Here is a 16,319-nt window from a genome sequence, read left to right as displayed (position 1 = left end):
TTACAAAGTCTAAACATATAGACTGCACTTTTATTCTGTGCTTTCAGTACAACTGTTAATTTTCTTCAATACAGGTCCAATATAATCTATATGGTTATATAGCCTATTTCCAGCATGATCTCATTATTATTCATATTTTTTGTATCTTTCATAGATGCTGAAATTGACTAAATGAATATACTGACAGCATCTAAAACATATTTGTAAGTATTTACAGCTTTATAAACATAAAAATATCCTAAATCCTTTATATTAATAATATTTGTATAGTTACATTTTTATTCCCGTTTTTTTATTTGCAAATTTTTATCTTTATCTATTTTATAGACATTTTAAGTCCCCTAACCGAACCCCAACCCTAAACCTGTTACCTCTTCTCAACAACAAAAACATTAACAGGCAGATAAATGTACAGTGAAAATAATTTTAGTAGTATACTATTATATAGATATTTTAGAGCACTAATTCCATCCTTAGCCTCAAAGCGTCAGTATTGTATGTTTCATTGTCTATGCAAATGTACATCTGCTAAATACACACTTCACATAGGAAAACTTATAAATACTCATTAGATTCAGCTATTTCAGATAACACCACTGCTGAACACCTTGAAAAAATAAATCAATCTGTGGTTGGTTGCTTTACACATTGGTCACATGGTCTTATCCTGTCTCAGTGGGCTATTCTTGGTTAGAATACACTGCAAATGTGGACAAGTCTTTATGCTGTCATCAAAGTCTGGTAATGTGAAACTAGGACAGAAATGACCAGGCTAGGCATCTGTGGTCAGCTTTACCCCAACAGTTCCATTCATTCCTAGCTAAAAATTCAAACCTATGTTTGGGGGAGCATCTAGTATTACATAGCTAAAGCAAGATTAGGCACGGTGACGTCTCTTGAGCGATCACTCTAAAGTTGTAGGTCCAGATTATGATGTGAAAGCCATGACTGCACTACATTTCTCATGCAAGCTCTCATGAAAAATTGGTGCAGTATTTACTCAGTTCACTAAATCTTAATGACCCTGAGATGTATTTAGGGACCATGATTTACTCTTCCAAGAACAAACACAGGCAAACACGCACACATAGGCTATATATTAAGACATTCACAGGGAGGTCTCTGTTCCAAGAAGACTTTAAATAAACTGCCACATATTGACCAAGAGGATGCAGCTGGACCATCTATCTGACTCCCAGCACTGGAGCTGAATAGACAGAGAGAGGGGAAGGGGTAGGGGAGACAGAGAAATAAACTGCGTGAGTAAAAGAGAAAGAAAGAGAGGCGGATGTGGGCAGAAAGGGGTGCTAAACTCAAGAGCACAATGTGTGCACCTGGATTAAACTCCACCACATTACTCAGCTCTCATCCGGCCCAGTCCGGATACACTCTAGAGAAGCTCTTGTCAAAGACCCCTGCTGTTCAAACCCCCTCTCCCTTGTGCAACTTTCCTTTCAGTTTAATAACTCCTCTTCCTGCTCTTTGAATAATTTTTTTACAGCATCACGTCTGAGCTTTAAATACTTCCTGAGACAGCGAGAAGTCTTGGAACGGCATTGAGAGACTCTTGCAAAGTACACTGGATCGTGCAGTCGTGCATAAACTTTAGCAGTACAATAGCCATCAGTGCATAGTTGGTCAGTCCAAAGACTATAAAGCGAGCCTTAGATATCAAAACAATGTCAGAGCCATGACCCATGAACCTGATCTCCTTAATATACGTGGCTATTTGTGTTAACACTTTTAACATTTACTGTACACATATAAGTTTGTACGTTTGGATAGACACTAAAATGTACAATATGGGCATTTGAAAGCATCTAATATGTAATTTGTTTAATGTATTTACAGCTTTAGAAACATAAAATATTGATGAATCCATTAAAAATATATTTTAATACACGAATCGATTATAAATATATTTGTAAATTTGTACTGTTTTATCAATATTTTAGATCCCTTAACCCTACCCCAACCTCTAAACGTAACCACATTTCAACAATATAAAAACATGTAACAAGTAGATTAATGTACAGTATTGGGCTGCAGCTAATGATTATTTTGAAAACTGATTAATCGATGATTAGAATGATTATTTTAATTTATCTGCGATTATTGCAAAGATTAATCATTAGCTCTTAACCGTCTATTTAGCTTGTGCTAAATTTTAAAAGGTTGTATTAAACATGATTATTAACAATAAAAGGACAAAATCTTTTAAAAATACATTTAAATGACATTCACTGAATTAAAGAGAAAAAAAAAAATTTTTATTAAGTTTAATTCAGTAAAGAAATGAATTGCAAAAAAAGTCCCAATGTTATAAAATTTTTTGTCATGTTTTCCATTGTCTAAAAATTTTCTAAAATCCTTAAAACAAGGTAACAAGAGAAGCAACATATAATATATTTAGATTTGCTTTGAGAGAATGTATCTTAAATATAAGTGTATTTTTCACTTAGTTATAATTCGTATTTAGTTATCGTACTTAGTTATACTGCAAGTGCAGTAAAGACAAAATATACTTACATTTAATATTCTCTAAAAGCAAGTCTAAATAACTTATATGCTACTTTTCAGGTGAATGCATCTTTTTTTTTTTTAAGATTTTTAGATTTTTTAAAATATTAGTATTTTTAATACTTTATTAAATATTCTCAGATAACATTTTTTTCTTCTGCAGTATAACTGCTATAGAAAATGTATGTTGCTTTAAAGTCCCCATGAATTCAAAATTGACCATACTTACTTTGTTTGCCTAAATTGATCGTTTTGTGGTGAATAATTCATCCATGCAAGTCAATCCACACAAAAATATAATTTGGCTTCGTAATCTTTAATCAAAATCGGAAAATTCCCCACCCCTCTGCATTGGAGGACCTTGCCTGATGACGTAGGTTTGACGGTTTAGGTATCTCCTTAACATCCGTAACCACGCCCCTCCAACTGACAGTAGACAGGCTGCCTGTGTGTTTGCGAGCATTGACAGTGTGTGAAAGGAGAGATGGCGAGGAGGTGCATTTTTGGTTGTGACACTCACGGAACACTTTTTACCATTCGAACCCTCCGCATGTAACGGCTCAAACATGTAAGGTCTGATTCCCCCTGTGACGAAATGATCCTCCGTGTGTTCCTGTTCTTCTTCATCTTCCTCCTCCTCCTGCTGCAGGAAGGGGACTGCTGGCGGTGTTTCAGGCGACGAGTAATCCTCAACAACCGATAAACTTGCGTTAAGATCTGCCTCCATTTCTGAATGAAACACCTACTTTTTTAGATCCAATCAGGTGCTAGTTGGAAAAAAAAGCCACGCCCACTATTTTGCCTCATTTAGTATTCCGTTTCTCTCGGAAATACGTCACAACACTGGAGAAAAGTCGTTTGCAACTTCCGGTTCATGGGGACTTTAAAGGAGTTTTAGATATTTACATTGGAAATCAAGCCAAAAAAAAAAAATCTAATCTAAAAGATTAGTATAAGATTACCCTCTCTCACCTTTCTGTTCACCTTGATCCATCTTTAACTCATACCAAAAAAAAAGTCTTCATGACAAGAAATGCACAGTGACATTAAAGATTATGATTCAATAATTCGTGATCCAATACGTTATAATCTAGCTGCAGCAAGCGCGCACGCTTGATGGATGAGCGTCCCCGCGACAGACTGTGCATCAACCAGGTGCAGTTTCAATCTCTCCCTTAGATTGGGACATTCGCGCTACTCACAGAAGAGGCGCTGACCACACAGAGAAATTCCAGTTTTGGAGTTTGTAGTTATGCACATGATTTGCTTCCGTATTATTTAAACTTGAATAAAGCTATAACACACTAAATATAACTGGATTAAAGATGCTCAACTTGAAAGTTTTGCTTCAGTGGAGCGGCAGCTCATGTATCAGGCAAATAAATGTAATCACAAAAATGGCAAAATTCAGGACAAAAGTAGTCCAAAGGGCTATACGCTGCATGCGATGTGCTCCCTGATGGCATAAAATAGCACTGTGTGTGGTAGAGAGTGAAATTTTAATTATTAAATCTACTGATGCACTCCATAACGGCTGTGATACCTCGCTGTGATACCTCATTCAAACATATGCATCGCAGAATATAGCATGTCGTAAATGGTCATGAGACACTTGAGAGCCAATGAGCATTTGACATCACTGCCGTTAAACTGCTGGTTGTAATGCTTTAGAGTGGAGTAGTTTGGTCTTGGCAGACTACATCTGCTTTACGTACGCTGCTGCTGCTTGACATTAGTCAATATGCTGCTGCTGTGGGAATGTAGCTGCATCTGAGTCAAGAGAGACATGCTGCTGCTGCTAATGAATAAAATTACTTAATCCCCTACGTAAAACAGATCTAGACAAGGAGAGCTGGGGAGGAGTGTAAATGCTTTGCGATGCTCCGCTGCTGGACTTGAGTCAAAGCTGCTGTGGCGAGTACCAGTTTTATATGTTTTGACAAACGCTTGTATTTTCCTGATTGGTTTACGCAGAGGCATGTCAGGGTGAACAATATCAGCATGTGCAATGTAGTTTCCTAACTGAACTTAATAGGACATATAGCAGTTTTAAATTGCAGAAATAGCTTTACAAACTAATAACACAGCAACAAAACTCACATATTAAAGATACAATATAAAAACAAAGGAGCATACATCATCAACAACATGCGAAGCAACTGAATCCAAAAATGTCCTTTTTTATTTATTTATACTGTATATAATTTTTTTTTATGTGTATCGTATGAATTTTTTTAAAAAATGGAACAAAACAGCTCCAGTTCACCCTGTGGAGTAAACAGTTAAAGGAATTTTCTGGGTTCAATACAAGTTAAGCTCAATCGACAACATTTGTGGCATTATATTGATTACCACAAAAATGTATTCCAACTTGTCCATCCTTTTCTTTAAAAAAACAAACACAGTTATAGTGAGACACTTACAATGGAAGTGAATAGGGGGCAATATTTGAACATTAAAATGCTCACTATTTCAAAAGTATAGCCACAACATAAATAAGTGTAAACATGATTTGACTTACTAACTTTTTCTATATAAAGTTATAGCCAATGTTACAACTTCATTGGTATGACAATGAAATGTCAACAAACCATAAAGCCCTAAAATGACTGTAAAAAAAAAATGACAATTTAACAACTTAGCTCAAATAATACATGAGTTTTGACTGATGAATTAATGTAAAAACAAATATTAAATTGCAAGCTTCGCATTTCTGCCTTTAAACCCTCCAAAAATTGGCCACATTCACTTCTACTGTAAGTGCCTCACCGTAACATCGCTTTTTGCATTTTTTAAAGACAAGGAGGGACTAGTCGAAATACATTTTTGTGGTAATCAACATTATGCCACAAATGCAGTCGATTGAGCTTAACTTGTATTGAACCCGGAATATTCCTTTAATAACAAATTTCATACATCCACACCACTAGGTGTCAGTAAAAGTCCAAGACATCTAGGACGTGTATCAATAAATATAGTGTCAAAATAAAATACAATTAGAGACTTAAATATAGAAGAAAAATAAAATACTAGAAGTGTCTATGGTCTAGCTTTATAAATAGTAGTATATTGACCTAATCAGTTGTCTAGATTACCCAGTCTTTTCAAGCCCATTTGCATGATTATTTTCTCTTCTGACCTGTTGATGAAACTATTCTGAGGAACAAAATTCAAGTCAATTTGCCCCTGTTTGTCTCCCAGCATGCTGCTGCTCTATAAAAAGCAACTTTAACACTGAGGCAGAGAGGCCAATGGCCCTGCATAACTCTGAGGGACAGCAGAACAGAAGGTCATCTACAGCATGGCTGATGAGACTCTGTCTGTAACCCAACTCACTGAGGGAACAAAAGGCCACAGAGTTCACAACCTCTCACAGTCTCTCAGCCGAGAAGAGAGACAAGAGTTCAGAGATAAAGGAGGGGATGAGTCATTAGCTGCTATTCAGAACTGAAAGTGTCAAAAATCTCAAAAACAAAGTATGTGAATATGGAAAAATATATCAGCTACACTAACAGTCAAAGGTTTGGACACACTTGACTGAATGTGTTTTTCAATATTATATATATATATATATATATATATATATATATATATATATATATATATATATATATATATATAATTTCAATTTGAAACCCCATTAATCAATATTATGTCCCTCTGTGATAAAATCCAACTACTAGAATGTATTCATGTATATTCAACGTGGCATAAATAAAAACTGTCATTGTTATTTAAAAAATAAACTTTGTTGTATGCTGGAACGCTAATCTGCATATCTTCCCCTGTTCTTTGTGTGTTGTACCACCCACTATCTCAGTATACCTCTCACCTAATCGCTGTAGCACAAGGCCCTTTGGATAACTCTGACTCCATCGCTTAATCCTGTGTCCTGTTTGATTCTGCATGCACTCATTGCAAGGCTACGTGAACAGAGTGGAATATGGTTTCACGCCTGGCTCGATATTTGATTAGGTATACCGAAGGATTATGTGATAAAGCGCCAACTAGGTCTCGCTGTAGTAAGCTTTGTTCCAATTCACAGACAAGGACAAGAAGAACACATGTACTGTATGGGACAAGCAGACAGTTTAATCTTATCTTGCAGCAATGTGCTCCACTTTCTAAGAGGGTAAAGCATGATTACTATGAGGGATGGTTTGCCCAAAGATCATTTTCTCATGATCATGTTGATCCAAACCTGTATGACATTCTGTCTTCTATGAAACACCAAAGGAGACCTTTTCAAGCTGCTCTCTTCCATACAATGGACGTGGATGGGAATCAGCAGCTTCTTAGCTCCAAAAAGAACAGACAAGCACCATAAAACATCTTAAAAGTGGTCTATACGACTTGTGCACTATATTCTAAGTGTTCTAAAGCCATAGGATAGATTTGTGACTCACTGAAATTCGTTATTCACTGAAAATTTTCCTTTACAACCACAATCCACTTTAATTTTATGGAAAACAGCAGCTTGGACATTCTGCAATGAACACTACTATTGTGTTCCTAAGAAGAAAGAAAATAATCTGGGCCTGTAGCATAAGGATGAGTATTCCTTTAAATCATGGGTGTAGAATTTACAGGGGACATGTGCCCCTCACTTTTAGTTAAACCGATGTCCATCCCCTTCACTTTTACTTTTGAGCAAATGTGTTTAAGTTGTGTATTTCATAGAGCAAAAGTGTATGTATGTAAATCTCTTAAGAGACGAGTTAACCACTCAAACGTGTAGCTTGTGATGTACCTTGTTTCCGTTTCACTCACACCCGACCTACACCTGTCAGCCACTTGAACTCAACATTGGAAAAATACCCCCCATTAATGCGACATCGAGTAATGTAAGATGTCTTGTGGTATCTGTTGGCATTTATAATAATTATTTTTATATTATAGCTCACATCTTAAAGCAGAAAGCTTTCTTTTAATTATGTTGGATCTGTTGGCGACACAAATGTCCCAAAGCATACAGTTAATTTGTCCACTTTGACAATGTTGTGAGTCATTCACGCCAGTAATGATGACAGAGACTTTTACAAATTAAAATATTAGGGGTAAAAAAAAACAGTTAATATTCTCATTGCATCTCCACAGTGCCATCTCAATGTTTTCTCCATGACATAATCATAGTTTAATACATTAATATTGATTCTTGCTTTTACAGTTTGACTGGAAAGTGGTTATTCATGTAGAAATACTCTGAAAAAAGTGGTAACCTGTAACTGTTACCTTGGCTGTCAAACTAAAACAAATGCATACAAGTATGCTATAAAGACAAAACATTTTTTTATGAAAATTCTGTCCCCTGCACTTCTGAAATGATTGTTATGCCCCTGCTTTAAATTTATGGGAAGGGTCTTGTTCTTTTGAAACAGAAGCACTAATGGAGTAAAATAGCATTTAGAATTAAACTCTTTGATCTTGGAACAAACTTACCATAGGCTACCTCTTTTTCAGAGAGGTGTAAGACTGAGTGATGGTCCGGTGTGTGTCTTAGACACATTTAACTTTAGGATTATTACATTAGACTTCTTTCATTAAATCTGTCTGGGGCTGTATTATTGATTTCTGCAAATGCTACCAACTTTCAACTGCATATTAGCCAAGATGTCCCTCACGTATATTATTATTGACATACATGATTGCTGTCTTGCTGTTTCACTGTTTATTGTTTTGTGGGTTTATCTTTGGTGGGTAATCTGTTAATTTTTCTGTTAACCACATCAATTCATGCTCTTGGCCCAAGTCTGTGTGCAGTGTGACTGTACGATGGCCCGATGACGATTAGAAAGCTGCTTCATTACCCATTGTCTCATCAACTAAGATTTATGGGGCCTAATGGAGGACACTCTGTTTAGGCAATTTACCAAGGGAGATGGGGAAATTAGAAGCTTTTGCTATCCAGTCCAGTCACCACATTGTGCTGTGGAAGAGAAAATTTTACTTTTTCAAGCTAAGACGCCATCCAAGTCAGACTCCTTGCAGCATCAGAATCCAAATGGTGTCATCTACTTGAGAGATGTAATGGAAAAGTGATGTGTTTGTTCAAATTGGGACTCTAGTTTATTTTGACCAACAGCATTCTGAGAAGACAAACTCTTCAGCTATCAAATGAAAACTGCGTGTCCATTTTGTTGCACGTAAACAGTTGGCTGGCTCAAGTGCGGCACCTACTGGTTGTCAACAGTAATGCATTCTATACTGTAATAATGTGGTTGTGCTTATTGCTGTTACTCATACTTAGTTAGGGCTAAAGCCTTAACATTGAGTATTAAACTTAATCAATTAACTTGTACCAAACTTATAGATATAACATCATAGACATATGCACTGGTGTTGTTTACCTTGAGAAGTTCAACATGTAGTTCAAAACCATATAACACCTGACTTTGTTGTCATAGATCCAGCTATCCAGTTACCGAGCATACATGTGCTAAGAGTTGGACTCACGTGGGTAGGGCTGCACCAGTAAGGTCTTACTTAAGTTGGAACATAAAGTTCGCACTAAGGGCTTAGGAACTACTAGTTAGTCTTTAAGGGCTAAGGGCTAGTCAGTGCTTAATTTGGTTGCACCACCTGCTCTTAAGGCAAGACTTAGCTAGTAGGCCGTCAGCTCTACGTAAATGAATGCAAATTTTTAGTCGCATTTAATGTTTACCTGAATTGATCCAATAGCCAGCCTTCAAATTTGAACACCAAATTTATAAAATGCCATGCATTTCAGTTTTATCTTGTAACGGATAATGTTCAATCCTTGTTTTCTCACATAACTGTCAGCTGTTATAAATTATATCCCCATATAAATACGATCCGTAATATATTTTAGATTTAATATGTAGTATATTCAGCCTATGTAAATAATATTATTCAGGAACTGAATCTAAAATGAATAATGAGCAATAAATAAAGACCAATAAAACAGGTTGAAAAAAATTGACATTTATTCATTTTATTATTCTATATATTTTGTATGTGTTGACACCGAGCGACGCACCCCGGAAACCGCACCGTTAGATCGGTTTCATGCTGAAGAGCCGCTAAGAAAAATGTTTTTTACCTAGTGTTCTCTCTTGTAAATGTAAACATGTGTAAATGTTACTCCTGGTCAGAAGCTGCAATAAATATTTAGTTTATACGTAGGGTTACCTTCTACCAAAGTTTAATGGTACAACACTCAAATATTTAGTAGTGCATAAATTGTGACTTAGTGCCCATTTACGCCACAACTAGGTTAAGATGTAACTTACATAAACAAAAGCATCTTTATGTTTGCAAAAGGTATTATACAGAGTTTCACAGTGTGTATCTTTATGCAGAATAGGCAACTCTAAATTGAAGTGATTATTTTGACAGGAATCAAATGCTTAATGGAACTTTCAGCAATTCATTAAATGCATAGGAATATTAGTGCCCTAGATTTCATTTTGTTGAGTGGTATACCAAAGGACTGTATACAGCTTTCCAATAAATTGCTTTCATTAAAAGATGAATTAATGGATCGATAGTTGTATGGCACAAAGAGAGAGAGAGGTCAACACACTCCCAAAGGGAAACTTTTCTAAATTTGTATTGTATCGTACGACTTTCATGACAGCCAACAACGTCTCTAAAAATGTTTCCATCTAATATGTGAAACTACATGTTTATCTCTCACACACACACACACGCACACACGCACACGATCGGTTAGGTTTAGATAAAGGGTTTGGGTAAGAGCATAATATTAATGAGCATGTATAATGATGGCAGACTGTAGAAGGCAAGATCCAGTTGAAGTAAATAAACAAATAGAGAAGAAAAAAAAAAGTTCAAATCGGAGCCACAGAGGTGGGAGCCCAGGCAGCGGAAGCCGCAGGAGGCCCAGGGGGTGGAACCACAGAGAGCAAGGAACTAGTGAACTTTAGGGGCAGAGCCATGGAAGACTCGAGGTGCAAAGCTGCTGACTGTGCAGCGGCTGCTGGACATGTGTCAATACTGCGTCATACTAAGTGGAAGGCCGTTGGGCACTGAACAGACTGGAAGCTTGTGTCTGACAGGTGCTGGCCACTGGACAGAACAACAGACAGATCAACAGCCTTAGGGAGTAGGTCAGGCTCGTCGACGTCCTCCATGTCCAGGAGCGCTGGCAGTGACTGGGGAATGACCTCTGTGGCCGCAAGCGCTGGCAGTGACTAGGAAGCAGGAGCCCTTCTCTTTCAGACTGCTCTGCTGTGAGAACGGCCTCTGATGCCTCAGGCATTCACTCTGGGATGGACGAGGCCTCCCGCTCACTGACCATGCAGGCGTGGTCAGCTGGACCACCGAGTTGGGGACCACTGGGATCTCCATTAGGGGAATCTCTGAGGAGGAAGCCTTGAGAGCCGCATGGGGACTGGAGTAGTACCCCACTTTGTAAGGGAGGAATAATCTATGTACTGTTTCAAAGTACAGTTAAAGCTGCCTCCTGGCATCCATGACTACTGGGCTCGTTGAGCCCAAAACACACAAAATGAACAATAAACACACATAGTGACCCCTGGTGGTCGCCCGGGTAATCATTACAGCATGTCCGTGACTCATCAGAGGCTGAACTCTTGCTTACTTCCGCATCTTCCTCATCCAGGCATTTGCATGTGATCAAAACCTACGAATTCATACATACAACATACATGCAACAAAATCATACAAAATAGTTGTAAATTGTGTACGACTTTTGAATGGACTTTAACTAAAGCTCTAATTCTCTCTATTTTTCATCAAATAATCTTGTAATCTTTGTAGACATGCTAATTCTGTCTCATAAAATGAAATATTTTCAAACAACATTCTAAATTCAGTTATCTTCATTTGAAACATTACATTTTGTCACTGAGTGCACTAAATAAAATGCAACCCTATATCAATAATCTATGGATAACATACATATATTTATAAATTATTTATTTATTCATATATTATCAACAAATATTAATCCAAATATGTGTTTTAGTGTTGTTTTCATCTTTTTTTCTTTCTTTTGCTGTGAGGGTGTTGGGTGTCTATTTACTTTTGAACTTTGTTGCCCTCTGTAGTCTGTGCTTGTTATATTCTGTGTAATGATCTCCATGTTGGCCTACAAAGTGAAAGTATGTATTTACCTACTGATTTAGTATTCTCATATTCTTTTTCTGAGGTGTCTCTTCCCAGATTTCACATCTTTATTTACTAAAATAAAATTTTTAATCAAGTTACAAGTTAAAGCATTACTCATATATATATATATTTTAGGCTCTGTTGTGCTCATTATCTCTAGTGTATAAAAAGGATAGAACACCCAAAAATGAAATTTATTTTATCATATGCTCACCCTCATGTCATTGCAGATGTGCATGACTTTTTTTCCTTCCTGAATACAAGCAAAGATTTTAAGAAGAATATCACAGCTCTGCAGGTCCATACAATGCAATTGAATAGTGGGAAGAACTATGAAGCTCCAAAACGCAAATAAAGGCAGCACAAAAGTAATCCATAAATCTCCAGTGGTTAAATCTATATCTTCAGAAGTGATATGATAGCTGTGGGCAAGAAACAGATTAACATTCAAGTATTTTTTTTTACTATAAATGATCCTCCCTGCCCAGTAGGTGGCGATATGCAGAAAGAATGTGACTCACCAAAAACATAAGAAGAAGACCTACAGAGCTGAGATACTTTTCTAAAAATCTTATGTTCAGCAGAAGACATAAAGTCATACAAATAGAATGGAATGAGGGTGAGTAAATGATGAAAAAAATATAATTTTGGGGTGAACATCCCTTTAACAACTATGGTATGCAGAGTAAGAGTCACTTTCTAGTCAGAGTTACATTAGAGAGGCATTAAAAAATGGGTGTTGTGAAGTCATCATGGGATATGGAGACAAGCAGGGATGAGGGAATAGGATTGGCTTGGCATGTGGCAGGGTTGTTGGACTGGAGAATGTTGTAGACCTCTTTGGGAAGAAAAGTGAAAGTAGTAGTAAACTGTTAATTCCTGAGGGTGTTGTGGTAGAAAATGATAAGGTTGGAAAAGATGCAGTAGTAGGCTCAACCTTATTTTTGATAGGTTATTGGGGTGAGAGGATGAAGTGGGTGGATGTGTGTTGAAAGGTTAGGAGAAGATGTATGAGAGCTTTCTCCTGGGATGCAGGCAGCCCACTGGCAGTTCTTCTTGGAACTTGCAACTTGTCTCGAAAGTTAAGGGCTTTTTTGTTAGAAATAAAACAATAAAAAATACAGGAGAAGCACACATGAGTCAACACAAAGAATAAGCCAACCTGCGATTAACAAAATCATATTACTTCCTGGTACAGTTAAGCTTACTTGTATGGAGATGATGAAACCTGTTCTGCTGCATTACAGGTGTGCATTAAAAGAATGTGCTTTCAGTAAGAGGTGTGACCTTGGTAAATAAAGCATAATTTCTCTGTGTGCTTCCAGATCAACTTCCATCATGAAGACGCTAGTGTGTGCTCTTATTTTGGTGCTCCTCTGCAGTGCATCAGGTAAGAATTAGTTTTTCAGTTTTATATCTGTTTGTCTTTCTGCCTGTCAGCCAGTTGGTCGGTCTGTCCATCGGTCTATGTGCATTGCAAAAACAAATTTCTTAATACGTAGGTATTCTTGTCTTACTTTCCTGTACATTTTTTAAAAACATAATTAAAACAAGATAAATGTAATTGAGAAGTACTTTGTTTTCAGAGAATATATCTTGAATTATGTTACATTAATCTTACCCAAGGATGTCTAAGTATTTGGAAAAAAAATAATAAATAGTGATTAAGAAAATTATTCTGTCTGTCTATCTATATAATATGTCATCTGTAACCTTCATCAGTGCACACTCTGACATGTTACACCTGTGTGGATGGGGACTGCAAGACTCCAACTGAATGTCCAGCCTCGAGCAATTTCTGCAAAACTGTTTCAACACGTAAGTGCTCAATTTTCAAATGAAAAACTCTTGATGGTTTTAGCCTAGTGTTCATTATCCCTCATTTGGTGATTAAAGGGATAGTTCACCCAAAAATGAAAATGCTGTCATCATTTTCTTACCTTCAAGTTGTTTAACCTGTTGATGAAAATGAAAGTGAATGGTGACTGAGACAAACATCCTGCCTAACATTACCTTTCGGGCTATAAGGAAGAAAGAAAGTCATATGGGCTTGAGTGTATGATGACAGAAATGTTAATTTTGGGTGAACAATCCTTTAAAAATTTAAAATTGTTGAAGTTTAGATAAGATATTGAGCGGCGTTTCTGTATTATTCTAAACCATAGCTGATGTTTTCACCCGGACATGTGAGGAGTTCTGTGTACCTGGAGTGAATGTCTACTGCTGCAGTACAGATCTGTGTGACTGATCTTCTCTCAACATCCCCAGTCCTGCTGATCTACATCAGTAGAGACACTATTAGTCAGACAGCAATGCATATTGTAATAGTATACTGTAATAAGAAAAAAAGGGTGTCTGTAGGTGTTAGTTATTTTTAAATGTGCTTTTGCAATTTTTTTCTAATGAACTTTTCCACCCTGACTCTATATGGTTTGCTTTTACACCAGTAGTGCTGCTTCAAGAGATGGCTAATCTCTGTATCTGATTTGATTTAGGAATGCAATAAAAAAATACTAAGCAAACTGCTGTGTGTCTGTGTTTGTTTAGGCCAAGGCAGTATCAGAGAGCTGTAGGCCATTTTAGATGGTATGAAGCCATACAGTGTGTGTCAGGATTAGCTGCTGCTTTTAACAGATGAGAAGGCTGGAACCTAAACATGCACTTCAGGCATTAAAATACCTATATTTTATGAGAATGAAAATTCATTTTGATGATGGTAAATGTTGATTTCCAGTGATTTCATGCATAATTACCTGTGTGCATCCTCAAGTTCTTCACTGAGATTTACCTCTCAAGAATGGTATGGAAATAGATTGAACAGGACTGATATAGGGTAAAATAATTCCAATAGCACATATCCACTTTTTACAGTGTAATATAGCACATATCCACTTTTTACAGTGTAATTATATATATATATAATTACACTATATATATATACAAATACTTTTTATAATAGGTACAACAGATTAGATTGCAGTCTTCTCTATTCATTCCCCAGTCTTGCAGTGAGATCAAACATGCAGAGCACACAGCACAAAATATTTTAATAAATTGCTTCTCCCTGTACATAAATAATTTGGCTCTGCTTCTAATAATCTTTATTCAATCATTCTGTCTTTATTTTCTTTTCAGTATCCGCAGGGTTAGTTATTAAAGAGTTTGAGGATTTTCTTCCTTTAAAAATAACCAGCTGTGAACCGGAGCACTTTCATGCATACATGCAGTGCCGAGCACAGACATTTATCTGATCACGTACTGTAATGGATAGCTAAAGGTTAAGAGGCTTAAATGTGTTGAACTGACATAGCATTTTGACTGTTTGCAAGATCTAGGAAGTGAGCAAGTGAATGAACTGTTGAATATGAGCTATTTTACTCATTAAGAAAGAGAGATATACACACGCACGCACACACACACACACACACACACACACACACACACACACACACACACACACACACACACACACACACACACACAAAATGTGCCTATTTTTAAGGTTTGAGCATTTCAGTTTCATAACAAAATTCCTTAACATCACATTGTGTCATTTGTTAACTAAATGTAATTTTATAATTATTTTCTTTTGTTAAAGATTACTCAATTCAATGTGATGGAATTATGTTATGTAATTAGGTGAAATTTGTGTCTTTTACTTTTGTACTAATAGAACCACCAAACAGAATTTCAAAAAGGCTGTTTTCAAACAGGTTTCCCAAACACTCCCTCCTCTGCAGTTGGTTGGACAAACAGATTGTCCCGCCCCAAACTTAAGCTATTGGTTGATCCACTGTTGCTGTGTTTAGTTGGTTAGGATACTCAAACAAACAGAGCAACTTTTTGAAAGCACCACAAAGCCAGAGCATGCACTTTTCAGGGGGAATCAACCTACAAATGGCTTACTAGTTGTCTCTGCATATTAAGATGGGATATGAGGAACCATTTTAACATATAAATAATGACACACTTCTCCTTTTAAGGGAAACAGCACATACAATAAGATGGATTGAAATGTAATTAAATAGAAACTGAACATTGCACCATACTATATTGGCTGCTGAAACAGAGCTGAATCACAATAATAAACTATGCATTTAAAAATATTTTAGAAAGAATAACTTTGACATGTATGGGTGAACAGTAATTACTTCAGTGTATTAATTGTACTTTCACTGCCAGTCTACCAATCACCTCAAATTGCCCTTTGCATAGCAACATGCAGCATAGAAAAAGAACAGACTGCATAATTTGGCAAACCTTCAAAAATCAAAACAAGCATATTATCATTGAGGCAAAACAAATTTCTGATGACCTTGATTGCATCCTCATACTGAGGAGACAGCGTGCACAGTCAAAAAGAAACCATGAATGCTTCAGTTTCATATTGACCTACTTCTTCCACTAGCTTAGAGATTCTTGAAGCCTCCTTTCTTGAGGTTTGAAACACAACACTGAACCATAATCCTCTAGGCCTATTTCAAAACAATTCCAGATACAGAAGACTTAAGGGCTGCTGACAAGACATCAAATGCACTTTGGCAAAGAAACACTCGGTGAGCTATCAGGTAGTGTCATATGCCAGAATAGTGTATACTCAGCTGGGTAGATTTCCTGTTTTCCAAGATGTGTTTAGTGAACTTTGCCTAAGTGACAACATTGTGATACTCCTTGAGGTCCAGTCA

At 36.7% G+C, this 16,319-nt stretch overlaps 1 protein-coding gene across 1 annotated transcript; it reads left to right on the top strand.

The window, feature by feature from the left end:
• Positions 1 to 12,831: 12,831 nt before the first annotated feature.
• On the top strand, positions 12,832 to 14,150 carry LOC127632114 (lymphocyte antigen 6D-like). The gene is made up of 4 exons (XM_052110622.1): positions 12,832 to 12,881; positions 12,960 to 13,024; positions 13,357 to 13,452; positions 13,800 to 14,150. The coding sequence occupies exons 1-4, from the start codon at positions 12,847 to 12,849 to the stop codon at positions 13,880 to 13,882; spliced, it is 279 nt and encodes a 92-aa protein (XP_051966582.1). The 5' UTR covers positions 12,832 to 12,846; the 3' UTR covers positions 13,883 to 14,150.
• The last annotated feature ends 2,169 nt before the right edge of the window (positions 14,151 to 16,319 follow it).

The sequence above is a fragment of the Xyrauchen texanus genome, chromosome 38 (assembly GCF_025860055.1).
Source record: "Xyrauchen texanus isolate HMW12.3.18 chromosome 38, RBS_HiC_50CHRs, whole genome shotgun sequence".
NCBI classification, from domain to species: domain Eukaryota; kingdom Metazoa; phylum Chordata; class Actinopteri; order Cypriniformes; family Catostomidae; genus Xyrauchen; species Xyrauchen texanus.
Note: the sequence above shows the minus strand (reverse complement) of the source record. Positions and strands in the feature narration are given on the sequence as shown.